At 35.8% G+C, this 26,940-nt stretch overlaps 4 protein-coding genes across 5 annotated transcripts; 2 read left to right on the top strand and 2 right to left on the bottom strand.

The window, feature by feature from the left end:
* Positions 1-830: 830 nt before the first annotated feature.
* On the top strand, positions 831-3,053 carry LOC132605846 (ras-related protein Rab11A). The gene is made up of 3 exons (XM_060319106.1): positions 831-1,010; positions 1,123-1,326; positions 2,206-3,053. Exons 2-3 carry the CDS (start codon positions 1,162-1,164, stop codon positions 2,689-2,691), a joined length of 651 nt encoding a protein of 216 aa, XP_060175089.1. The 5' UTR covers positions 831-1,010; positions 1,123-1,161; the 3' UTR covers positions 2,692-3,053.
* A 1,013-nt stretch (positions 3,054-4,066) lies between these two features.
* Positions 4,067-6,429, bottom strand: LOC132605837 (metal tolerance protein B). The gene is made up of 2 exons (XM_060319095.1): positions 6,191-6,429; positions 4,067-5,225 (listed from the first exon to the last, which is right to left on the bottom strand). The coding sequence occupies exon 2, from the start codon at positions 5,223-5,225 to the stop codon at positions 4,101-4,103; it is 1,125 nt and encodes a 374-aa protein (XP_060175078.1). The 5' UTR covers positions 6,191-6,429; the 3' UTR covers positions 4,067-4,100.
* A 3,141-nt stretch (positions 6,430-9,570) lies between these two features.
* Positions 9,571-11,967, bottom strand: LOC132617749 (uncharacterized). Its single transcript, XM_060332825.1, has 2 exons — positions 10,573-11,967; positions 9,571-10,290 (listed from the first exon to the last, which is right to left on the bottom strand). The coding sequence occupies exons 1-2, from the start codon at positions 11,965-11,967 to the stop codon at positions 9,571-9,573; spliced, it is 2,115 nt and encodes a 704-aa protein (XP_060188808.1).
* Positions 11,968-20,089: 8,122 nt separating this feature from the next.
* LOC132605823 (serine/threonine-protein phosphatase PP1 isozyme 2) lies at positions 20,090-26,940 on the top strand. 2 transcript variants are annotated; one of them, XM_060319084.1, is made up of 4 exons: positions 20,090-20,629; positions 22,973-23,532; positions 23,602-23,783; positions 26,623-26,940. In XM_060319084.1, exons 1-3 carry the CDS (start codon positions 20,428-20,430, stop codon positions 23,773-23,775), a joined length of 936 nt encoding a protein of 311 aa, XP_060175067.1. In that variant the 5' UTR covers positions 20,090-20,427; the 3' UTR covers positions 23,776-23,783; positions 26,623-26,940. The 2 variants fall into 2 exon arrangements, with proteins under 2 accessions (XP_060175067.1, XP_060175060.1); XM_060319077.1 differs by having other exon boundaries at positions 23,602-23,822.

The raw sequence follows: 26,940 nt of genomic DNA, 5'->3' as shown, positions 1-26,940 counted from the left end.
CGCATACTTGCTTACTTACCACTCAAATACTTTATATTTGTTATCATTATTATGTTATGACTGACAATGAATGCTATTAGCTAGCAATCCTCTCCCACATATTATATTACGCATTTTTTTTTAACTCTATTCTTAAAATGTCATTTTCTTGAAAAATAGTTAATGCTAATATTCTCACTTTATCTTTATTGACATGACTTATTTTTGTGATCACTATACATTTGATATAAAGATTCTTTTTTTACAAGAAAAGAGAAAAAGAAAGATACGTACAACTCTCACCATCAAATATTTAAAAGGATAATTTTGATACATAATATCTCATGCCATCAAATTTTTTTACATAAAATGAATAGAAGGAGTATATGAAAGTGTCTATTTTGTGAATCTCAATTAGTCAGATTAACAAATGTTTAACAGTTGATGATTAAATTAAAGGAGAAAGAAAAAGAAATCTAAGAGGATATTAGGTATATAAAAACCTCTCCTTGGAAATGATAGGGTGTCGTTAACATCAAAAACGGTGGTGGAACACAAAATAATATTTTAGGGGTAAAAATTGATGCCAATTGTTTGCCTGTTAACGTTTGATACGATGAATTAATTAATTAAATCCAAAGGAATACTTTAACATTAAACATTCCCATTCCAGCCCCGCAACTGTCAGTGCCAACCAAAGTCTTCCGCCAAACACCTCTTATTTATGTTAGCTCCACCAGAACGTCACCGTTTCGTCACGATAAGTAAAGCCTGGAAAAAGTGTTTGATTCTTTCAATAAAAATAAACGTACTATACTACTAGTACTAGTAATAATAATACAAGTATACAACTGTTCGTTTTTTCTTGGACCGAGTAATGTATATATTCAAAAAATAGGAAGGAATGATAAAATGAGGAAAAGAAGTAGTGCGCACATTGGCCGTTTCAAAACTAGAACAATTCTCCCATAATAGTCATTACCATTTCTCTCATTCTCCTCCGGACGACGCCGTTCTGATCTCTCCTTCCGGTAAGCTTTACAATATCGGCATACATTTCGCTGTGTTGTAATTGAAAATCAAATAGGATTTATTTGGGATACGATTAGATCGGGATGTTGTCGATCGTTTGTTTTTGTGTAGGTTTTGGGAGAGAAGAGAGAAGAGATCATCAAAGTGATAATGGCGAATAGAGTGGATCATGAGTACGATTATTTATTTAAGATCGTCGTGATCGGGGATTCTGGAGTTGGGAAATCAAACATTTTATCCAGGTTCACAAGGAATGAATTCTGTTTGGAGTCAAAGTCCACCATTGGTGTTGAGTTTGCCACCAGAACTCTTCAGGTTTCTATCAATCTCATGATGTAATTTTATTTGCTCATTGCTTCATGTTATGAAACATGAATGATTAATTTTAAGCTATTGGAATTATGTTTTTTGCGATGTGAATAATGTCAGAGATTATTGAATCATGGGATGGGAGCTGTTGATATTGAGCATTTATTCATTTCGAGCTGACAGTTTAATGTAATAATGTGGCTGTCATTTACATGAAGAAACCGATGATGGCTTCTCTTTTTGTTCCTTCTTATTTTGACTTCCACTTCCATGATCATATGTTATTTTTACTAAATGACTTATCATAGTTAGTTTTTCTCTTTTTCCATTGTAAAGAAAAAACAAACCCCTCAGACATGATCATCTACTGAATGAACGCCAAGAAAGTTTGATTCTTTGATAGACTATTGAAACAGTCATATTTCAAGGTATACACAAGATAAAATTGCGTATATGCAGCTCGACTTTTGTATAGACATTCTTGTTAGGAGAGAAGTAACTTCGGTAATTGTGGTTTACGTTTGAATCGTCTTGGTTATGGATTGATCTGCCTCTGAGAGAAAAGTAGGACGGCTTGTGAGTTGGCATTGACACCTTAACAATTACGACCTTATACAACTCTGCTATTTTCTGCTGTTAAAATGAAAATGTTTGACAGCAAAACTAGATGTCTTTAGTGGCGTTTATTGCGTCATGTAGGTCAAAAAGATCTTGTACTGTGAGTGAAGTTCTGAATTTTGTAAGCCCTATTGTGGACTCGTGAGGCAAATTGCTTCTGCCAGCCGCAATATTTATTTCTTCTCATTATTAAGGCATGGAAATGGGAGGATAATACAAAATTATTGTTCTTTTGACATCTCTTACTAATTCAACTTTATGATACAGGTGGAGGGAAAAACAGTGAAGGCCCAGATATGGGACACTGCGGGGCAAGAAAGATACCGAGCCATTACCAGCGCTTATTATCGAGGAGCAGTTGGAGCCCTCCTTGTCTATGACATAACAAAGAGGCAAACATTTGACAATGTTCTGAGGTGGCTACGGGAATTGAGAGACCATGCGGACTCTAATATTGTGATCATAATGGCTGGAAACAAGTCTGACCTTAAGCATCTTAGAGCAGTCTCTGAACAGGATGGTCAAGCTTTAGCTGAGAAGGAAGGACTGTCATTTCTTGAGACATCAGCATTGGAAGCTTTTAACGTTGATAAGGCTTTTCAGACTATATTGACAGATATATACCATATCATTAGCAAGAAGGCATTGGCAGCCCAGGAAGCCGCCACGAGCACTGCAACTCCTGGTCATGGTACAACCATCAACGTTAATGATACCTCTGCAAATGTGAAGAGAGGCTGCTGTTCAACTTGAGTTGATGTTTCAAAAAGGAAATAGAATTTGTAGCAACGCATAAACTTTTGCTTTTCCCTTGTTTCTTTTCTCTCTTCTATTTTCTTCCCCTTTTTCCTTCACCCAGAGTAAGAGAGGCTTGTAGATTTCTTGATTGATAAAACAGAAGAGCTTGTGCATGTCAATTGGCTAGTGGCTTAGGACGACCTATACTTCATATGATACACAGTTTCACTGTTTACCTACTGGTAATGTTGGCAAGACCAAATTATTAACTCTAATCTTCCAGGACATGGTGCGCATGAGCTGTTAATTCAATGGCAGCATGTTATCTTGTATTTTCTGTTAATAATTTCGGCTATTCTCTCAGTATTTCTTGTCAATTTGCCTTCTCCTTTACAAAATTGTGTCAGTATTTAAAGCAAGGAAAGTTGAATATGAATAATTTTAGAGAGATGCTATATAAGGCGGAGTCCCGATTTATATTTTACAAACCGAAGAGGAAAAGAAAAAGAAAGAAGTTATAAGAAAGAATAGTACGGAGAAGAAAAGTATGTTTAGTCTACTACACGTACTTACAATGTTGTCACCCGTAATGTAAGAGATATTTTAATTCAAAGTCCTTATAGAAGTCCTATACTTGTTCCGCTCTTAAACCTTTCTGTCCCTTCTCATTATTTTGTTCGACCTATTTCATCTCCAAGGCATTTCTTAATAGATTTAAGAGACCGCTAATGTTTTCTGATTGTCAAAAGATGCAAGAAAGAAAGTTCGACTTAATTATATTAGGGAAACGAGAAAAATAGAACCACGCCCTTAATCTTTGTAAGACATTAATGGGATTGCCGAAAATGGGAAGATTCGAAAAAAGCCTAATCACATTACAGTAGATAATAAAGTTGCCCTTTGATGCAAACATATCGAGCAATGCACTAACAAATAACGCTTGAATTCGATTCTTGTGGCTGTCTCCATCTCTTTTTAGTTGTTTTGACTTGCAAGTTGCAAAAACAAAAATGTCCCTTACCCCCAGACAAAGTCGCATAGTGGGCGGCTGATAACTTGGTTAAAGGTGGCCTCTCAAATTGCAAAAGGCACAAGGTGGAAACTCCAGTTGGTGATTAATACCTGATTAGAATGAACATAGAAACTATCCAAAGAAAACATGGCATTTTCCAGATATCGTCTTTATAATGGAAGAGAGATTGGAAAAGAAATTAAAACTTTTTATAGTTGTTGCTGTCTTGACCCTTTGAGAACTTGAAAAACATTAGAAAATTGGGTAACAAAACACCTAAATTCTCAAATTATGTTGGCAATCGTCTCCCTACCCAAAGATTCACTAAATCAATTATGCTATCAAGGAAACAGAGAAAGTTATGCCCAACAATAGAGATAGAGAGAAAGACGAATTAAGTAATATATACCATCTACAATGAACCTGGTTCAACTTGTACGGTTACATGATGAATACTGTATGTCGTGTCACAATATTCCCTAACCTTCTGAATAATTTCATACTGGTCAAATCCTTGTTCGACTACAACATGACAGGACAAAACATTTTTTCCTATAGTGATAGCCCAAACATGCAGGTCATGAACATCCTTAACTCCTGCTAAAGATTTTAGGCCATTCTCGAGTTGAACAATATCAACTCCCTTTGGTGTCCTCTCCATCAATAAGGAGAAGATAGTTTTAAGCATGGGTACCGTAGTACTAAGAGCAAAGATAGAGAAAAAAATAGTACATAGAAGATCAACCACCAACCATTCTGGTTTGTACCACATAATAGCTCCAGCAATCATCACTCCAACAGATTGTATCAAATCAGATATCACATGCAGGTAAGCCCCTTCGATATTTATGTTTGAATGTTTGCTGCAACTTGAGGATGCTGCTACCAGTTTCAAGCTCTCTTCTTCATTTCTTGGATGCATTTTTTGCATTTCATGATCATGATCATGATCGTGATCGTGATCCTTGCATGGACTAAATGAATGGCTATGGAGAAAATGATCATGGCCAAGCCAAACAACTGAGATGAAGTTTATAACGAGACCAAATGCAGCAATAGCAAACATAAGCTTCCCGTCCACTTTGGCGTTTGTTTGAAACATTCTTTGAATTGCTTCATAAATCAAAAAACCGGAGATAAGCCATATCAGCTGTACAGAAATAAGGGCTCCTAAAACTTCAAGTCGGTGGTATCCAAAAGAGTGTTCTTTGGTCGCATCCCAGCCGGACACCCAAACAGCAAAAAGAGAAATAGAAAATCCAACAACGTCACTAAGCAAGTGAGCTGCGTCAGTTAGAACCGCGAGGCTGTGGGCTTTTACCCCGCCAATGGTCTCCACTGCCATGACCATTACATAGAAGATTATGAGTCCACAAAGTTTCATAGTCGACTTTGACCTTTGCCTCGAATCCAACATACTATGTTCTTGCTGCGAGAATGAGCAAATTGGATTGCAAGAAACATGAACTTGATGGCCATTACATTTAGCTCCCAGCAACTGCTTTATTTCAGACTTGGAATCCTCCTGTTGCTCCATCTGTTTCAATATGTATTATTGTTAGCCAACTGTTTGAAGGAACTACTAATAAATAGAAATGCAGAGTTTGAGCAATGCTGCCTCAATGACATATATCAAAGTGGTAGGGGAAGATTCACTAGAATTGGACCCAGAAGTGCATGGTTGAAGCCTCATCATTACCAGAGGCGGATCCAGGATTGGAATTTTATGGGTTCAATTTTTTAAGGTTCTTAGCACCGAACCCGTTATATTTTTAAAGTTATCGGTTCAAACTTCAAATCTAGTATTTATTGAGATTTTAGTACAATTTTACACACCGAAAGTTTTGGGTTCAGATGAACCTAATACCGATACATTAGATCTGCCCTGATCATCAATTATACCGTCTGAGAGGTCAACAACAAGAATAAAGCAAGAAAGCAGTAGATGGTAAACCTTAGTTAAGTTGTAAGTCAAGCCATGATCTGTAAATCTAAACAGTAAACTTTAGTTTGAAATGTACTCACGAAAAGTCTATGCAGCATTAATGGACATTATACTTTTTGGTATAGGCTCTGCGATATAGAATTATAGATACATGTTTCACCATCATTATTAACCTTACAGCAATATCCAACAAGTACATCTATTCAGCACATCAATGACATAGAAGGAGTCAAAATACTGTCAACTCTAAAAACTTTGTTTGAAAGTCCTTTAAGCTGGTTGAGAATAACAAATTTGACAACTCAGCATTCAAGCTCCATTTCTTCTCAAGTTTTATGGCTGCTACACTATATACAACAATTCCAGAGCAGGGGTAATCAAAATTTAAACAGAAAAAATTATCGTGTTCAATTATATATCAACACAATCATGACCCAAACAAGAAACATCTTTCAGGAATAAAACATTCTTGAAACTCCACATACCCAATACTTAGATCACAGAAAAGAGAATCGAAAAGGTCGAAAGCGCAATTTTGCAGGGCAGAGAATTATCACCTGGATTGAGAAACAATGGAGAGACAGGCAGGGGAAGCTAGGGCTTGTAGCTGAAAATGAATAAATTCAGAGAAAATTGAGCAAACATTCTTTGTAAACCCGTAGTTAGAGCCCAATTATTTTATGGAATGAAATAAGGCGCTGAATGGGCACGCCATAATTGATTCTTCCTATTTGTATTCATCAGCGCGGCCGGACCGGAAAGCGAAGAGTCCACCAACTTTGTCTTTTCTTTTTTCTTTTTTCTTTTTTTAAGGATTAATTTCCAATTTCTCAATATGATATTTTCTTCGGAAAAGGGTCAAAATTATCCCTGAACTTTGAAAAATAGTTCATTCATGCCCTTCGTTATACTTTAAGGCCAATTATACCCTTACCGTTATACTTTGGGCCAAATATGCCCTTGAGTATAACGGAGTGCCACGTGTCGGTCTCTCAGTGGCCAACTTATTTCCCCTCTTATTTTTTCATGCGGATCAAATAAATACATATCCGACCCAATCAATTTAGTACCTGACCCATCAATAACATATCATACCCAAATAAACCTAAACCTAACCCATCAATAACGCTGCTCTCTCTCTCTTCTCTCTCTCTCTCTCTAAAAAAAAATGCATACCACCTCTCTCTATGTCTTCAACCTCCATAGCTGACTTCTCTATTAGAAACCCTAGGCTTTTCATGTTCCGAATTCAGACCATTTAAAGGCTCAAGAAGGTAGTGATTGTATATATATGCGTTCAACTGGTGTTGTTGTTATTGTTTTCTTTTTCATTTTAAATTCGGGTCCATTTCTTGGTTTGTTTGTTGATTCTAGTAGCAGCACCCCATATCCTAACTTTGAATATCCTTCAGTTGAGAAAGATGATGAAGACCCTTTTCTAAGGCCCATAGTGATTTCTGAATTTTCCACAAGACTTCAAATGAGGCAGAAAGCACAAGAACCAACAGGTAGAAGGGAAATAAGCTTTAGAGGTGACCACAATGATGCTGAAATGTGCAGAAACTGTGTTGAAATGTGGAGAAACTGTGTTGAAATGTGGAGAAATTGTGTTAAAATGTGCAAAAACTGTGTTACAATGTGCAGAAAATGTGTTACAATGTGCAGAAACTGTGTTCAAATGTGCAGAAACTGTGTTAGAATGTGCAGAAACTGTGTTAAAATGTGCAGAAACTGTGTTGTTTAACACCTTCAAATCCTGGTAGGATATTCTATAAGTGTCCTAAACCTAAGGTAAGTGTTATTATTGAATTATTTGTCCAGAGTCTTATTTTTGTTGTTTCATTAAAGTGTTGATCATTTTTTCGTATTTTATTGATTTGGACAGGCTGAAAATTGTGGTTTTTGAGAGTGGCAAGATAATTTTGTAGACAATGCTTTATTGGAAATAAGTGATTTGAAGGATAAATTGAAAGTGGCTACGGTGAAGATGGACAATTTAAGAGAGTTGTTGAATGTGGTTAAGCTCGAAAGAGAACTTGAAGAAAAGGTGCATAACTTGGAGGCTATAAATAACTCTCAAGTGAACAAATCAAGGGAATTGGAAGAGAAGATGTTGAAGTTGAAGATGTTGTTTATGATTTCATTGGCCGTATTAGTTGGATTTTTTTGTCGCTAATTTGGGATGAATTATGCTTGGTCTAGTAATAGAAGTGAAAGGCTTGTTTTGGTAGATGACGATGTTTAGGAGTAGAAGTGTTTGTTTAGGAGTTGAAGTCTTGGTATGTAAGCTAGTTTGTTGTTGTTATTCTATGTGTAAACTTGTTAATTTAGTGTTGCTAATATTATGTGTAAATTTGCTTTTAGGGAGCTTTTTGTGTCTATAATTCTCTTAAGCTATGATGTTTTGTTTCCAATACTTGAATGAAGTGCCTGTAACTGCTCCTATAAATGATATCATATGGGAACAAAATATATGTTTGCCTCAAATTGTACATGCTTATTTCTCTACTTATTCTTTTTTCAATGATGAAAATTAATTGTAAGCACCTGTTGGTATTAAACAAAAACTCAAACCCCTAATTTAACAATGAAAATACAGGCACCTATTGGTATTAAACAACACAGTTTCTGCACATTTTAACACAATTTCTGCACATTTCAACACAGTTTCTGCACATTTTAACACAGTTTCTGCACATTTCAACACAGTTTCTGCACATTTCAACACAATTTCTGCACATTTCAACACAGTTTCTGCACATTCTAACACATTTTCTGCACATTTTAACACAATTTCTGCACATTTCAACACAGTTTCTGCACATTTTAACACAATTTCTGCACATTTCAACACAGTTTCTGCCAGTGTTTTAAAAGGCGTTTTCGAGGCGAGCCCTGGGGCGGGGCGTACCAAAAATGCCCCGGGGCGATGGGTCGGGGCGAAAGTCTCCAAAGGCGTACGCCCAGCAATTCGGGGCGTACGCCCGGGCGTTTGGGGCGAGTTTTTTTTGTTGGGGCGTAAGCCCAGAAAATTTCTTCAAACTAAAACGAAATTTGTTAAATAAGTCCTTAATATAATGCCCAAATTCTCAAAAGTCAACATGTAACACAATTTTAACACAATTTCTGCACATTTTAACACAGTTTCTGCACATTTCAACACAGTTTCTGCACATTTCAACACAGTTTCTGCACATTGTAACACATTTTCTGCACATTTTAACACAATTTCTGCATATTTTAACACAGTTTCTACATATTTTAACACAGTTTCTGCATATTTTAACAAAATTAGTTTCTGCACATTTCAACACAGTTTCTGCACATTTTAACACAGTTTCTGCACATTCTAACACATTTTCTGCACATTTTAACACAATTTCTGTACATTTCAACACAATTTCTGCACATAACCATAACCAACACAGTTTCTGCACATTTTAACACAGTTTCTGCACATTCTAACACATTTTCTGCACATTTTAACACAATTTCTGTACATTTCAACACAGTTTCTGCACATTTTAACACAATTTCTGCACATTTCAACACAGTTTCTGCATATTTTAACACAGTTTCTGCACATAACCAACACATTACAACTGCATATTTCAACTCAACAACACAACTATACATTCATCAACACAGTAAAACTAAACATAATTCAATTCGACAAAACTACTGGACATTTCAAACACCATAAATATGCTAAAGAAACTGTCAACCACAACACAAAATAAGCCAATAGTTGTATGGATGCCACACTATAACCCCAAAAACTAATACACCCCAAGTCTTAAGCAGTAAATACATCACCATAATTCACAAAAAATAATAACATTTCATAAAGGTAAATCAATTGTTAGGTCCCCTTCTTGGATTCAATTTCCCAATCCTCTCTTGAGCTTTAGCCTCCAACTGGCTGGTAGTAACTGCATCATTCCCTTGTCGGTTGCAACTTGTGTTTGTATGCTAGCTTGAATGCCTCCTTGCTATGATACCAATGTATCTCAGAAATAGGGTCAATTTTCTTGTGAATCATGGCCCTGATTGCATATGGGCATGGGATTCCAGTAAGGTCCCATGTCCTACAAGTACACCGCTTTTGCCTCAAATTCACCACATGTCTATCATGTCCTTCTGTTATCTCATATCCACTGTCTCCATTGCCATTGACCTTGCACACTTGGGCTATTTTCAAATATTCATTATACAACTTCATTGTATTAGGACTGACCAAACCATACCACTTACTCACAAACTCATTATTTTCTCTCAACCTATTCATCACCTTAATCCTTATGTCATCCAACATCCCAATGATGGGCTTATACCTTGCTTCAAGTATCCAAGAGTTGAATGACTCAGTAAAATTGTTGTCCACTCCTTGATTCTTACAGACTGTATCAAGATAAGCTCTACACCATGTTTTTGGAGGATACCTGCTGATTAAGTCCTTTGCAGCAGGTTCATCCAACTGCTTCATCTGTTCAAGTTGGTCTCCAAACTCCTCAGCATAGGAGAACCATGCACCCCACCATAGAAGTTTCTTCAACTCACCTTTACTCCACATTTTGCACCAATTTGCCTCAATGTGCTTTACACAAAATCTCTGATGTGCTTCAGGCAGTACATTCTTTACTGCATCAAGTAGTCCCTACATATAAGAAACAAACAATGCTCAATATTTACACAGATTTAAAAAAAAACAAATTTAAAAAAAACAGATTTAAAAACAGATAAAAAAAATAGATTTAAAAAACATATAAAAAAACAGATTTTAAAAAACAGATTTAAAAAACAGATAAAAAAATAGATTTAAAAAAACAGATTTTAAAAACAGATAAAAAAACAGATTTAAAAAACAAATAAAAAAACAGATTTAAAAGAAAGATTAAAAAACAGATTTTAAAAACAGATAAAAAACATTGTAGTTTACCTTCTGCATGTCTGATATGAAGGTTATTCCTTTGCCATTATGGAGTTCAAGTGAGTGTTGCAACTGCTGTAAGAACCAGCTCCAAGTCCTCTTGGTCTCTTTATCAACCACTGCCCATGCTAGAGGGTAAAATTGATTCATACTGTCTTGGCCAACAGCAACCAATACTTGACCCTTGGCTTTTCCTTTAAGGAATGTACCATCTAACCTAATAAATGGTCTTAAACCTTCCTTAAAACCCATTTTCAAGGCCTTGAAACAAATATACATTCTTAGAAATTTCCTTTTACCTTGAGCTAGTGCCTCCTTGGACAAATTAATGACAACATCACTTCCTGGATTTGATTCTCTCAATTCATTTGCATAGGCCTCCAATTTTTTGTAATTATCTGTAAAACTACCTTCCAGAGTTTCCAGGACCTCTCTTTTGGCTCTTTTACATTTTCCTTCACTTACATTTAAATCAAAAACTCTATGTAAGTCAGCCCTCATATCTTTTACCTTGTATTTTGGGTCATCTTGTAACTTTCCCTTGAAATATTGAGTTATGATACTAGAGTTGATCAGTGGGTTATCATACACTACACCACAATCACTATGAGGAATTAAAGTCTTAACAGTCACCCCAACAGTAGTGTCATCATCAGATATGTGACATATAAATGGGCATCCTACAACATCACATGAATATCTCACCCTATGCGTATCACTTTTTTCAACAACTAACTCTTTCTTGTTTGCCAGTGCATAAAGTCTACAGAAATTCCTTGCTTCTGGTATGTCCTTGAAGGTCATACCCTTAACTAACTCCCTAAAATCATTCAAATTTTCAGTGATAGCCCTTCTCTTGTGGGTAGCACATCTCTCTAATTCTTCACTATCATATTCTGGACAATCAAATGCCATACCATTATCATCCTCAGTGTCACTACAATCTGTCCCAACTTCAGTAACAAAATTAGGTACTAAAGAAAGTGATTCATCATTTTGCAGAACATTTGGAACATGCACATCTGTCCCAACTTCATTAACAAAATTAGGTACTAAGAAAAATGATTCATCACTTTGTAGAATATTTGGAACATGCACAGCTATTTCACATTCATCAGTAGCAAAGAAATGAATGACATGGTATTCTTCGGAGACAAATGATAATAATTTCCTAATACCTTCATCACCTTCTAATTCAAAGTACTTTCCAGATGGTCCAGCAACAATTAATTGTTGGACACCTACAAATCTTAAATGGAAAGTGTACTCATTTACAATGTCAATATAAGATAAGAGATCAGGATCATACTCTCTCCAATAGTGAACCCATTTCTTTTCATACAATACATGTGGTTCTCGAATCCAATCACCACCATGATGGAAGAATAAGTTGGCTTTTATCATCTTAATAAGCGGCAATTAATTAGTAAGTAAAAATTAATGTAAATGAGTAGACAAAATAAGACTCTGGACAAAACTTATTTTCTAACTCCCAAAATGATCTAGCCTAAACAGCAAATGAAGTTCTCATTATTGTCTATCGCCAAAAATGAAAAGGAATTATTTTTTAAAATTGATTAAGTCAAGCATAGGGTAACAACAAATGAAATTTGCGCTGCTGTCTATCCCCTTCGGAACCATATCAGAACCACAAAGAAAAGGGGGGGGGGGGGGGGGGGGGGAAACAAACAACTGATAATAAACTAGGAATATAAAACTATTGGGCAAAACCCCAAATTTCAACAAACATTAACGTTGGGCAAAACCCCAGATTTCAACAAACATTAACGTTGGGCAAAACCCCAGTGTTACGTCCCGTATTTTTATACATTGGGACAACCCGGATTAACTATGATAAATTAAGGCCAAGACTATTCCGGGATTTGAAATCGGGACTTTTGACCTTTGATTTTATTTTGAGACATAAGTTGTGTATGAAATTGTTAGCTTGAACACTTAGGAAAAATTGGGACCATAATTCATAAATTTGGAAATTAAAACTCTTGCAAAAAAAAAAAAAAAAGAAGATGTGTGGATTGAAGTGGTCCCCACACATTGTTGTGGCCAATTTTAATTGGTCCAACACATGTGTGGGCCCAAAGACAATAAGAGATATTTTAAGGGGACTTAAAAGATGACCACTTAGTCATCTTTCTCTCATTTCACATTCCCACACTTAGAAAATAAAGCAAGAAGTTGAGGAACCAAAACCATGGCTCACGGCCAAGACCATGGAAAACCAAATCCAAATCAAGCCCCTCTAAAAATATTTCTTGGGTACAAATCAACTAATTAGAGGTCCCTAAGTAAGTTGGAAGCATTGTTGGAGTGATCAAGTCTTTCATTTAAGAGATTTGCAAACCCTAGCCTATTGGTGGATTGAAGAAGAAAGGTGAGATCTAATCTTGTTTTTGAGTTATAAATGTTGTATGCATATTATAGTATGTCAATATGGATGAAAAATCATGAAATGTAGTATGTTGGAAGTTGGGTCGTGTATGGTGTGTGAAGTTGTGTAAATGGGTGTTGTGACTAAGTGAAGAATTAACTCTATTTAGTATGTTGATTGTTGTAGGGTGAAGAAATGAATGAGAACTATCGATGTATGTATATAGGTGGGTATGTAGCCGTGTATATGGCCTCCAATTTGTAGCAAAGAATGAATTAATATCGCTTAGCGTCGAAATGGTTGTTGTGATGACTTTTGTGTTGGAAATGAGAGTTAAATACCCGAAATTGATATGGTAAATGTGCGGACTGATTTGGAGAACTTTGTGCATTGAATGCAATCCTTATATATGAGAACCATTAATATATATGTATGTGTAGTGTGGACGAATGTGGGTCGTATAATATGTCGAAGATCGCATTAGTATCGCTTAACGTTTTAGTTGTCGTTGTTATGAATTTTAGTTGGAAATGAGCAATTAATAACTCAAGATTGATGTTGAGAATTTGTGGGCTGTTTTGAGGTTAGTTGTGCGTTTGACGTAAGTTGTATATTTTATGAAAATCATATCGTTCTATTGTAGATTGTGATACAAAACATGACTTGAAAATGAGGAAAGTGAAAAAAAAGGGGTTGCTCGGCTAAGGGGACTGTTTTCGGGCAACATAGAGAAAAATTCTTGGCTTGTTGGAAAAATTATGTGAATTGTTTAGAATGTTGTTAGTATGGATTTGGGTTAATAATCGAATGTACGAACGATATTGTGGCTTGAAAGTAAGCCGTTGAAACGAATATTTGGAAAGTTGTTGAAAGATGTAAAAGAGAGCTATTAATGTTGTTTTGCCTTTCGAATTGATTATTGATGTTGCTAGGTTGGTTATTGTGGTTGTTGTTGTTGATTTTGAGCGAGATAAATTCTCGGGATGGCCTATTTATAGGGGAAGTGCTACCGAATTTTCTGTAGAATTTAATGATTAGTTGGAAAGAATGGCTCAAGTGCCCTTAACTAATGTTTGGTATTCGTTGGCGTATTTGTAGACCTTGGGGAGCCCGAGGCGTAGATTGGAAATTTACTTTAGATTGGCTATTTTGGAAGTGCGTACGAGGTATGTAAAGCAACCTTCCTTCTTTTGGCATGCCTTAGTTTTACATAGGCTAGATTAGAGCTTTAAGGGAATTCCAAATTCGAGATCCGAGCATGTTATGATCCATATATATATTCTTTGGCACTCTTATGTATGTTTTTATGAAATATGAACCATGATGTATTTGAAGTAATCGCTTTCCGAAATTCGCATAGAAAATGTTCACTTTAAGGAATTTTGTAATCTCTGAATGCCATATTTTTCGCATAGAGGCTCGGATCGCTCCAAAATTTTTTATAGGAGTTTGCTTGATGTATAATGGGTATGTTTTTCATAGGCGGGCTCAGTTCGGGTCTATACTCGTCCGTGGGTCCCGCGACGCCCTTTATGTAAATTCGACAACTTTGAATCAAAAAGTGATAATTATTATTCCGATTTCGAATATGACTATTTTACTTATCCTTCGGATTTATAATAATGATTTTATGCATATGATTCCTCACTACTCCGCTCGTGCCTACTATGATATCGTTCGCCGGTTCCCGGGCCGGTTCTGTTGTCGTGCGCTTTTTGATACATTCCGGTGTTATGCTGTGTTTATGGTTCACCGTGCTCCTCGCTCGAGGGCCGGGTTCCACTTATGTTTGGCGTTATGCTGTGTTTGGCGTTATGCTGTGTTGTGATGTGTGACGGGGATTCGGAGATTTGAAACTTTCTGGTGTTATGCTGTGTTGTGGCGCCATCGACAGGCGGGCGACCACATTTTCCAGTGCCCTATGCATAATTTATACTTTGGAAATAAACATTTTGATATGTATTATTTTCTATATATCTGATTCGATTATTATTCAGATTTATTTCTGTACCTTCTGTTTTGCATACTCAGTACATATTTCGTACTGACCCCCTTCTCCGGGGGCTGCGTTTCATGCCCGCAGGTACAGACGCACAGCCTGGTGATCCACCTGTTTAGGACACCCTTTCTGCTATTCGGAGTGCTCCTCTCTTTCCGGAGCTTATACTTTTGGTATATATATTTATTAGTGCATTTGTATATATTCGTTCATGGGTACGGCGGGGCCCTGTCCCGTCATATGATTTTGTCGGTCTGTTTAGAGGTCTGTGGACATGTTTGTGGGTTAGGGTCTTTCTGTATGGATGTATGTACATGTCGTTTGGGCGATCCCATACGCCGAGGCGGCCGGTCCGCATATGTTGTTTGGGCGATCCTATACGCCGAGGCGGCCGGTTCGCATATGTTTATATATTACTTGGTTAGACCTGTGTGGCTTTTGTTGGTATTTTCTGCGTGCAGGGTATATTGGATAGTCCGTAAAACAAAGGAAACTCTGCCGAAATTTTTCTGGAAATTATCTAAATTTGAAATAAAGCCTTGTCGGCTTCCGCCATATACTAGAATGAGTTGATAGAATTTGAGATAATATTTGATAGATGGGTTCGGGTGCCCAGATCGGGCACTAGTCACGGCCTACGGGGTTGGGTCGTGACACCCAGATTTCAAAATAAAAAATAAAAAAATCAACATCCATTAATGTTCAGACTTAACAATCCGCAACAAGCCTTTAAAAAACTGAAAATACAACAGTAGCAGTAGCAGATAAACGAAGATTATGGAGTTTATGAAGAACCTTCTTCCAATAAGAACCTTATGAATAACAACAGCAGCAGATAAACGCATATATGTACAATATTTGATGATTAAATGGAGGTTGAAGACGATAGAGAGAGGTGGTATGCATTTTTTTAGAGAGAGAGAGAGAGAGCAGCGTTATTGATGGGTTAGGTTTAGGTTTATTTGGGTATGATATGTTATTGATGGGTCGGGTACTAAATTGATTGGGTCAGATATGTATTTGTTTGATCCGGATGAAAAAATAAGAGGGGAAATAAGTTGGCCACTGAGAGACCGACACGTGGCACTCCGTTATACTCAAGGGCATATTTGACCCAAAGTATAACAGTAAGGGTATAATTGGCCCTAAAGTATAACGAAGGGCATTAATGAACTATTTTTCAAAGTTCAGGGGTAATTTTGGCCTTTTTCCGAGATAATTAAAAATATTTATTCTTTTCAAGATATTAAAACTAAATTTTAAAGAAATAATAACTAAATATTGTTATATTCATATAATTAAAGTTTATTTATGTAATATTAAAATATTATGTATGATGAAACGCAATCTATAAATTAGTGACGATGGTAGCTAGCAAGGATTGTGATGGTAGTCGGGGGTAATAGCTAGTGGTGAATTTGTGTGGAAACAGTTAATGATAAGTAACAGTTATGCCACGGTGATGGACAATGATGATTGGTGAAGTTGACTAATGAATGACAATCACATTTAGTTCAATTGACACTCGATATTACAAGCTAGTCTTGAAATAGTAGTTGCATGACAGTAAAGCTTGAAAAGTTTAGAGCGAGTAATTTAAAGAAAACCACTAATTATAATAATGTGAAAAATATAATTTATTTTGGTAACAAACAACTTTATTAGAACTGCAAAATCATAACTACGCCATACACAACACAATCACTATCCAGAAACATGGCCTATAATTAAAACATAAGTTTATTCACTACCAATCTAATTTTCGGTGGTGTAATAACATTACCAATATGAGCAATCTCTCTTGCAATACTTTTATATTATATTTCGTTCATCTTCTTAAACATTTTCAAATCTCTTTTTATTTGGATGGAATATAAACACTCAACACCGATAATTTTGAAGGTCTGAGGAGTTTGATATTTTTCCTTATAATTATTGACAGTGTACCGCAGATGATAATCCGAGTAGGTAGCAACGTAATACTACCTTTTCATAATTGTAGAACCATGCTTCATTACTTTTTAGTAAACTCACAATTCACAAACAAAATCGATAGACTCATCATGAACTTTGCATAAAAGACAGAACAGATTCACAATTAGAGCCCGTTTGGATTGGCTTATAAGTTGCTTATAAGTTGTTTTTAGCTTTTTTGAGTGTTTGGCTGGCCAACTTAAAGTCATTTTGTGCTTAAAATAAGACTCAAAAAAATAATTGGGCCCATTTGACTTAGCTTATCTAAAGCAGCTTATAAGCTGAAAATAGCTTATAAGCCAAAAAAAATAAGTTAGACTACCCCAACTTATTTTTTTTAGCTTATAAGCTGCAAACAGCTTATAGGCATAAGCCCATCCAAACAGGCTCTTAATCTCCATTTGCCCGATCTATCAATAGTTAACACTTTGGCTTGTAGCTGTAGCCGTAGCCACATTGTAAGTAGGACTGTTTATCGGGCGGATTGGGCGGATAACTACGCTTAACGGATTGACTTAACGGTTATCGGCTTTTAAAAGTACTAATCCGCTAGCCAACCGATAAGATATCAGTTGGTTCGGTATCGGGTTAGCAATTATCGGACGATTATCGGGCGGTATATCGGTTAAATTACGTAACTACTATTTTTTTTTTTTGCCTTGAAAGACAAACGTTTTATTCATAATTTAACAACTAGGAAGCCAATTAAGCCCCATAGCCACATGGCAGGACTTAACAGTTAAGAATTCACAAGTTTAATCTCAACCATTCCGATGGTGATCACTTCACCACCTTTCTCTGGAACCACAATTATTGCAATAGTAACTTCCAACACAAAATAATAATAATAATAATAATAATAATAATAATAATTTATGGTTAATGGAAGAATTTACCGAAGATAATTACTGATGGTTCAGACTTTTCACTTTAGTGCTTTAGCTTTTAGTGTTTTAGGTTTACAATACATATTCTATATGTTTAGGGGTAAAAATATAAATATGATAAATTCTTAACGGGTTAACGGTTTGACCAATAAGAAAATTGTGTAATCCGCCCCCGCACCGATAAGCCGTTAACTACAAAATTTTAATCCATTCCCCAACTGCTAATCCGATAGCCCACTACCAATAAGCCAATTTTACGGTTGGGTTATCGGTGGCGGTTCAGTTTTAAACAGCCCTAATTGTAAGTATTGTTTGCTCTACTAGGTTTCTCGAACGCTGTTCATACCCAACTTATTTTAGGGTAATTATCAAGAGACTATAAGTAAATGTGTCTAATAATGTAATCCCAACATTATCATTATGTTGAATCAGTTTCAAAACTTTTCCAGCCTCGAGTATTTTCTTGACCATACAATAAAATAAGGTCCAGTTTAACATATATACTCTTCCAATATATGTAAATATTAATTTTCCATGAATTTATAAGCACCGAAGTTCTATATTTGAACTTTAATCAAAATATTGAAATGGTAGCCCGAAGGTGTAATTTCAACTAGGCATTTAGACGATATATATTTGATTAAAGTTGAGATTAAAGTGTTTGAAGATGAAATTGAAAAGAAAAATATATTTACACATACATTTTTTTTTTTTATTAAGCACCGGGTGTCCGGGTCTCTTTGAGCCCCGACTAATCCCGGGGGTGCACAGGCCCTCGGCAAAGAGTTTCCCGCAAGTGCACCATGGGTAATTCAGGGTTTTACCCCTAGTCCAATGACCCTCAGAAATTGTTTGCACCCAGTGGGTTTCGAACTTGAGACCTTGAAAGGAAGCACCCTAAGGCTCAAGCCAATTACCACCAGGCCAACCCCTGAGGGTTTACACATACATTTTACTGAGTCTGTTAAAGTTAAGATTTGTCTAGATCATTATTTTATTTGATGTAGTGATTTTGTGTTTCACAAATATTTTAAATAAAATGGAGTGCTGTATATGCAAATACTATGACGAAGTCAGTATTTAAAGTTATTGAATTTCAACATTTTTACAGATGCTACAGGTGGAAAAGGAAAAGGTAAGCATTGAAATAGCAGCTATAGATAACTTTGGCCAGTTGCTTCATGCCTTTCACAATCCTATTCAATTTTTGGAAAAGTCATCACCATTGAAGCATTAGCAATTCGACTGGTATTGAAAAGCGGATTGGTCAAAGGTTCATATATTATCAGATGTAAAAAATGTAGTACAAATGTTACAAGAAAAATGACAATATATTGGAAAATTGATACCACTCGTGAGTATATGGAGATTGATGAGTTATTTTAAAGAGATCGACTTTGTCTACATCCCTTGCGCACGAAATATGCTAACTCATAATATAATTAAATTCTCTCTGTTGATATACATAGTATTTCTTATAATTATGTTTTTTCAAGCTGGATTGCAACTGTCGCGTTGATATCTCATGGACGCATAAAACAAATAATTATCGACATGTAAAGCATATTATGAGACTGAGGACATGACATTAGATAAGAAGCTTTGGGGATCGAGGATTATGATAGAAGATTAGTAGGTAGTTGAGTTTTGTCGCGTTGTATGCGAGAGAAATAGGGGGCTAGCCTTTCCGTCTTCTCTTCTCCTTTTCTGTAGTAGTATTATTTTGGTATCGCGTAGATCATTATTCTTATGTGTGTGTTACTATGTGTTGCGCCATTTATTTTCTCTTGCATTTCTACTTGGAGGGTCTATCGGTAACAATCTCTCTAACCCGTAAAGATAGAAGTAAGGTTTAAGTACATACTATAGTCCCTAGACCGTACTTGTGGGATCATACTGATAATGTTGTTGTTATGTAAAACATATTATGACGTAATATAATGCAGTTGTGGAAAAAAAAAAGATTTTTAAATACTATTCCCTAGTTAGAGCCTGTTTGGATAGGCTTATGCCTATAAGCTAAAAAAAATAAGTTGGGTAGTCTAACTTATTTTTTTTGACTTATAAGCTGCTTTAGATAAGCTAAGTCAAATGGGCCTAATTATTTTTTTGAGCTTATTTTAAGCACAAAATGACTTTAAGCTGACCAGTCAAACACTCAAAAAAGCTGAAAACAGCTTATAAGTCAATCCAAACGGGGTGTCCAAAAGAAAATTAAAAATACTGATTTTCCACCCACAAAGCTCAATTTTTTGAATAAATATTATCCAAACGCCAACTTAAGGAAACCCTAGATTTTGATTGACCTTCATAGTACAGCAGCAAAATTTGACATAGAGCCACACGAGGGTCAAGGGCTGCAGCACAGGTTACATCGACTCCGACATCGGAGTTGCAGCCCCTCTCACCCCAAAATAAATATCTCTCTCTTCTTATCCCACCAATTAGTATTTCATTTCATTTAATTTAATCCATCAAAATCAAACCTTTCACTCACTCTTGTTTCCCACAAGAAAAAAAAATGGGTTCTTTGTGACCTCATTTTCTTGGGAGTTTTAGGTTTTATTTAATATTGAAACCCCCCACCTCACCACAGTAGGAATAAAGAAGGGGAGATGGCTCAACAAAATGGGCAGGTAATAGAAGCTAGAGTTCTTGATGATATAATAAACAGGCTATTGGAGTTTAGGAATGCAAGAACTGTTAGGCAGGTTCAGCTCTCTGAGGCTGAGATTCGCTCTCTCTGTGTTGCTTCTAAAGATATCTTCCTTCAGCAGCCTAATCTTTTGGAGCTTGAAGCCCCTATCAAGATCTGCGGTAAAATTACTTTTCTACCCTTTTCTTACTTTCTTTGCATAGGCCTATCGTTACATGTATGGGGGGTTATGCAAATTAACTTTGCATGTAATATTCTTTACTGTTTAGAGGTTATATTGTTGCATTTGATTTTGTCAAACCCCTTATAGTTGTAAGGCTAGAAGTCCTTCAATTTTTTACCTCACCTTATAAAAAAAAAGTACTTAAATTTGTTTATTGCCCTCACCGTTAATTGTGAATATTTGTTGATGAATTTGTAAATGAGTTTCTTTGACCTCAAATGTGTGAGGTATTGGTGAGGGTTATATCAATTTGCAGAGCATGTGTGAGACTGGAGAAGATGAAAAGCTGTTTATTCATTTTGAATAAATTGTGAACTTCTTTTTTGAAAAAGTTTTAACGTTGATTGCGCAGTTTGTCCACTCGGCTTACTAGTAGGGTTGTAGCTTGTCTTTTTAGTGTAAAATGCAGAAAAATATTTATATACTTATGGGGAACAGTTGAATCTGTTTCTGCAGTAAATTCTTTTTCTATCCTTCTTCTTTTACTTTCTTTGCATAGGCCAATCATTATTACATGGGCGAGCGGTTATGCAAATTTCTTTTGCATGTAATATTCTTTACTGCTTAGGGGATTAATAGTTGCATTTGATTTTGTCAAACCCCTTGTAGTTGTAATGCTTGAAGACCTTAAATTTCGTCTATTGGATATATATTTCGCTCTGTTAAATGTGAAATATTGTTGATGAATTCAAAAACTGAGTATACTCGACCTGAAATGTGTTAGGCATTGGTGAGGGTTCTCTCAATTTGCAGAGCATGCGTGCCGCTGGAGAAAATGAAAAGCTGGTTGTTCAATTTGAATAAATTGTGAACTTTTTTTTATTTAAGTTTTTAAATGTTGATTGCACATTTTGTCCACTCATCTACTATGGTGGCTTACTTGTAGGGTTGTAACTTGTCTTTTTAGTGTAAAACGTGGAAATATTTGTATACTTGTGGGAAACAGTTGAATCTGTGCCTGCGGTAAATTCTATTTCTCTCCTTTGCCTTATACTTTCCTTGCATAGGCCAATAATTATTACATGTATGTAGGGTTATGCAAATTTCGTTTGCATGTACTATTCTTTACTGTTTAGGGGGTAATAGTTGCATTTGATTTTGTCAAATCCCTTGTAGTTGTATGAGTTGAAGACATCAAATTTGTTGATTGGGTGTTTATTCTGTGCTGTTAAATGTGAAAAATTGTTGGTGAATTTGAAAAATGAGTATACTTGACGTGAAATGTGTGAGGTATTGGTGAGGGTTCTCTCATTTCGCAGAGCGTCAAGCTGTTTGTTCATTTTGAATAAATTGTGAACTTTTTATTTATTTTATAGTTTTTAAAGGTTGAGTGCATAGTTCGTCCACTTATATACTATAGTGGCTTACTTGCAGGGATGTAGCTTGTGGTTTTAATGTAAAATGCGGAAAATATTTGTGTACTTGTGGAAGACAGTTGAATAGTATATCTGCTTTTGGATGACATTGCTTTGATATATCACATGATGCTCTGCTCCTAATGCTCTTTTTTTTGCCTTTAGTAAGTAGCACGACTCTTATTTGTTTCGTGGTAGTTTGATAAGATTACATGGCTCTTGATTAATGTGTTTGTCTGTAATTTGATAGGATGTGGAAGAAAGGATATAATAGTGTCTTCATGTTTTCATTGAGATTGGTTTTCCAGTTCCTTAAAGAGTGAGAATTTAGTCTCCAGAAATCTTCACTTGATGTGCCTTTTGAATCACTTATTCATTTTATGCTTCCCTTGAGATCATCTTGTCATTACCATAATATTTTTTCTTGTACTGTATCTATCTAATACTATATCTTATATCAGATAGTCTGTTATTTCATATTCATAACAGGATTCTTTTTCCTTATGTGTCTTCCTCTTCGTTACATCCATTTCACTTCTTATTGGCAATATGGCTGGAGAGAAACAGAGTTTGCTTTGAAGGACAAAACAATATGCATCCAGGATAAAATAGAGATGTCTTTTGAATTTGTTTTTTTGGTGCAAAAGCAGTGTTACTGAAAACATGAAGGAGTATTTAGATTTCTTAGAGGAGATAGGACATATGTAGTTCTTTTTGTGCTTCTGGCAGTAGTTTAGTCTGCTATATTTGTACCTTCTTGGTACCTTTATTTATATACATTTACCTTATAAAAAACATCCATTTCACTTTTCTGTTTCTTTATTGGGGGATGGGTTGGTTGGTCGGGGCAATCTGTCATAATCATTACTTGTTGTATATGGTCAAACTAATTAGCCTATCTCTTTTGTTTTTGTTCTGGATTGTAGGTGATATTCATGGACAGTATGGTGATCTTCTGAGGCTTTTTGAATATGGTGGATTCCCTCCTGAGGCTAATTATTTGTTTTTAGGGGACTATGTGGACCGTGGCAAACAGAGTTTGGAGACTATATGCCTTCTACTTGCTTACAAAATTAAATACCCAGAGAACTTCTTTCTCTTAAGAGGGAATCATGAATGTGCTTCTATTAACCGGATATACGGATTTTATGATGAATGCAAGCGCCGATTCAATGTGAGGCTGTGGAAAACCTTCACTGATTGTTTCAACTGTCTTCCTGTGGCAGCTCTCATAGATGATAAAATACTTTGCATGCACGGTGGCCTTTCTCCTGACCTAACAGACTTAGATCTGATACGGAATTTACCTCGTCCAACGGATGTTCCAGATTCCGGTTTGCTTTGTGATTTACTTTGGTCAGACCCTAGTAGGGAAGTTAAAGGTTGGGGAATGAATGACAGGGGCGTCTCATTTACCTATGGTCCTGATAAAGTGGCAGAATTCTTGACGCACCATGATATGGACCTTGTTTGTCGTGCTCATCAGGTACTGATGTTTAACTTTTGGTCTTCTCTTTATGGTTTCTAGTATTGATTAGGATATTCTCTTATGTAGGTAGTGGAGGACGGCTATGAATTTTTTGCTGAAAGGCAGCTAGTTACAGTATTTTCTGCACCAAACTACTGTGGCGAATTTGATAATGCTGGTGCAATGATGAGTGTGGATGAAAATCTGATGTGCTCTTTCCAGATTTTGAAGCCAACAGATAAAAAACCTCGGTTCTTATGAAGCAAAAGGTGATAACTTATGTATGTGCTCTCCCAGTGGCACTTAAGGTTGGTGTACTTGATTGCATTGCCATTTCTTCCAGGACAAATGCATACTCTATGGAATGACATTATCAAGAAACCTCTGTTTTAGATTGATCTTGTTTCTGTGCCGTAAAAATAAAAATGCCTATGCTGATTCATGTATGCATATATACCTGCAAAATGCATTCAGCCATGCATTTCCCCTTCTCTCTAAACAATGTGTTGTGTCTGGGTTGCTCTGGTCATTTCCCATCCCTTCTAAAAGACATGAACGTTATTTGTTGATATACTTTGCTTTATATAGTTAATTCATATTGATTATTCTTTAACTGGCAAAGTTTACCGGCTTCAAGACCTAAAAGTTCAACCGTCTTTAATGACACTTTTATATGGCTAAATTTACTGTTGTTAAAACCTAAAAGCTTAACCACGTGTAATGATTCTATTTTATATCATATTTTATGTTGTTTTACTCTTCATATTTTCCAGCAATTTTTTTAAACATAATACTATCAACAAAGGGTAGTGAATGGCTTTCTAGTTGTATGGTATATTCTGTCATGGGTTTATGGAATACCCACATTTTTTTAAAGATAGAATGCTCATAGTTCTTCTTCCTAATTCCGTGTCCAACTTTCATTTGATAAACATGTAGCTTGTTCTGTGTTTTGACTCCTCTAGTCCTCTTTTTAGGGTCTGTTTTAAGGAGAAATTTTGCTATGAAAATTTGATCTTTTCCCTTTTCTTTCTTCTTCAACGTAACTAATGTCTATAGGTACCCACCCCCTAAACAAAAATGTACTTGGATTTTCCTTATTAAAAGTTTTCGGGTGTTCCTAGTAATTTCTTTTAGAAGGCTCGTTCAACAGAAAGGAAACTACTACAAAAGCTTGAGCAGACGAACAGACGGGCAAAAGAGTCTTGTTTGTGGGTTTGTAAAGAAGTATCTAATGTGATCTATAGGTACCCTCCCCTAAACAAAAATGTACTTGGATTTTCCTTTTTGAAAGTTTTTGGGTGTTCCTAGTAATTTCTTTTAGAAGGCTCTTTCAACAGAAAGGAAACTACTACAAAAGCTTGAGCGGACAAAGACGGGCAATAGATCTTGTGTCTGGATTTGTAAAGAAAGTAAAGGGAAGAACAAATGCTTAATTATAATAAACACTCTAAAAAAACTTAATTATAATAAAGATTGTGTTGAGCATTTGGAAAGTTAGAATGCTTCAAAGTGATCGCTCCTCTTTCTCATTTCTTTATCTACCTATAATTTTTGTAATGCACAATGCTGTCTCGTTATGCATACGTTTGTCCTTCTCGATTACTTCCATGATTAAAGTAATTGTAAGTTACCAACCATCTTTTTCTATAAGGTTTGTAAAATGACACATAATATATCAAGGTTGTGAGCGCAGTTGTCAAGCCTCTCCGCGGATGAGTACTTTCATGTCGTTTTCCTGAAATTGCAGTCGATTAGTTGATTTTGTTTATAAGCAAAACCTATATGCATCCACATCCACACTTTTTGGGTTTTTTCATCCTTCATTGTCAAAGGAGACTATCTTGTTCCTTTTTTTTTTTTTCAACGATCGTGGTGTCCAGGCTAGCTGTCAAAGAACTATAAACAAAAACGACAATTCTATGGAACAAAGGATTGAAAACTACACTCAAGTACCTAAAGTAAAAAAATAAATCAGATAAGTTCAAGAATCATATGGAGCCAACCCTTAGGACCAACCACAACCTTTGGAACTCGGGGATAATGGACCCACAACTCTACCCTTCTCCACTTAAGTCGCATAGTGATTCTTAATTTTTCTCATTTAATTTATGACTGGATTTTATATTAAATTTCTAGCTCGTATTGTTGAGCACCAACATATTTGTTCATAAAGTTCCTTGACTTAATGTATTACTCTGTTAGCAATATTTTATTTTTAGCTCTCTTCAAGACAGGATCCATGGGTAGGACCATGCCATAGTGCCTTGTTGTTTTGACGCAAGTGTTCGGCTTGCTTGTGTTACTCAAAGTTTCAGGGCATAAGTGTGTCTCAACAGTCTCTACTTTATAAAGTCAATCTTTAACGGACATAACTATAGTACAACATGAGAGGTTTCAAATTCAAAACCCTCTTCATTAGCTGACAGCCCTACTTTCTCGTGATTTTACAAATTAAACGATCATTATGTCAAGTGAGGCCCATGAAATCTCGTACTCTAGATAACCTTTTAACTCCTTTGATTAAGAAGTCTTACAAAATCATCAGATTGACTGTAGTCATGTACAATACATGGAACAACCTAAGGAAAAAAAGAAGGAGAAAGGATGTAAAACACATGGAATTTGGCACGTCAGCTATTTAATTTTGGCACTTCCATATTATCAGTAAACCATAGATTAAATCAATGCATCATTTCCTTAGGTCTATACTAAGGTGAACTTTGTATTGTTGATCCTCCAAAATGCTGAGTTTCAAGTATTTTATCTTAGTCATATCAGGCTTTATGCCTTCACCGAATAATAAGTCTAGAAAATTGTAGACGCCTGGCCCTTAAGTTGCTTCAAGAGTTCACGTTTTTTTTGTTTGTTTTTCATTAGTGTGATATTGTAGCTAAAAATATGTATGTTTAACAATTGTGGTCCTATTTGATTTCTACGAGCAAAAGATGCCTACATTTCATCTAAATGGTTGATGTGGCAGTCTCCTATGCTGAATTTCAGCTTTTGTATCTTCATCAAAACAATCTTTCAGCTTCTGCATGGTTATGTGTGATGTATGCTTGAAATGATTTCTAAACTATTCTGAAAATGGTTGTTTCTATGCAGAAATTCTTGTGTGCTGGGAAAGAGCAAGTTGAAGATCCTGGCTTCTGTAATGTGCATCATACAAGCATGTTTTCCAATGAGGGGAAGCAGCTGGTTCAGTTTAGGACAATGTGTATTGAGATGAAAATTTAACTGTAGTTTGGATGGTGGCCTCAAAGCCAGAGTACTTTTCTTCTGTTTTTCTTGGTGGGTCGTTTATCTTATTTAAAATTTGCTCGTGCAATCTATGATTTGACGTGTAAATACATTCCGTTTGTAATCGCAGTGCAATCTTGTTTAAGTGGGTGATGCTAAAAAGTTTGTCTCTTTTTCCAGCCA

The sequence above is a fragment of the Lycium barbarum genome, chromosome 1 (assembly GCF_019175385.1).
Source record: "Lycium barbarum isolate Lr01 chromosome 1, ASM1917538v2, whole genome shotgun sequence".
NCBI lineage: Eukaryota > Viridiplantae > Streptophyta > Magnoliopsida > Solanales > Solanaceae > Lycium > Lycium barbarum.
Note: the sequence above shows the minus strand (reverse complement) of the source record. Positions and strands in the feature narration are given on the sequence as shown.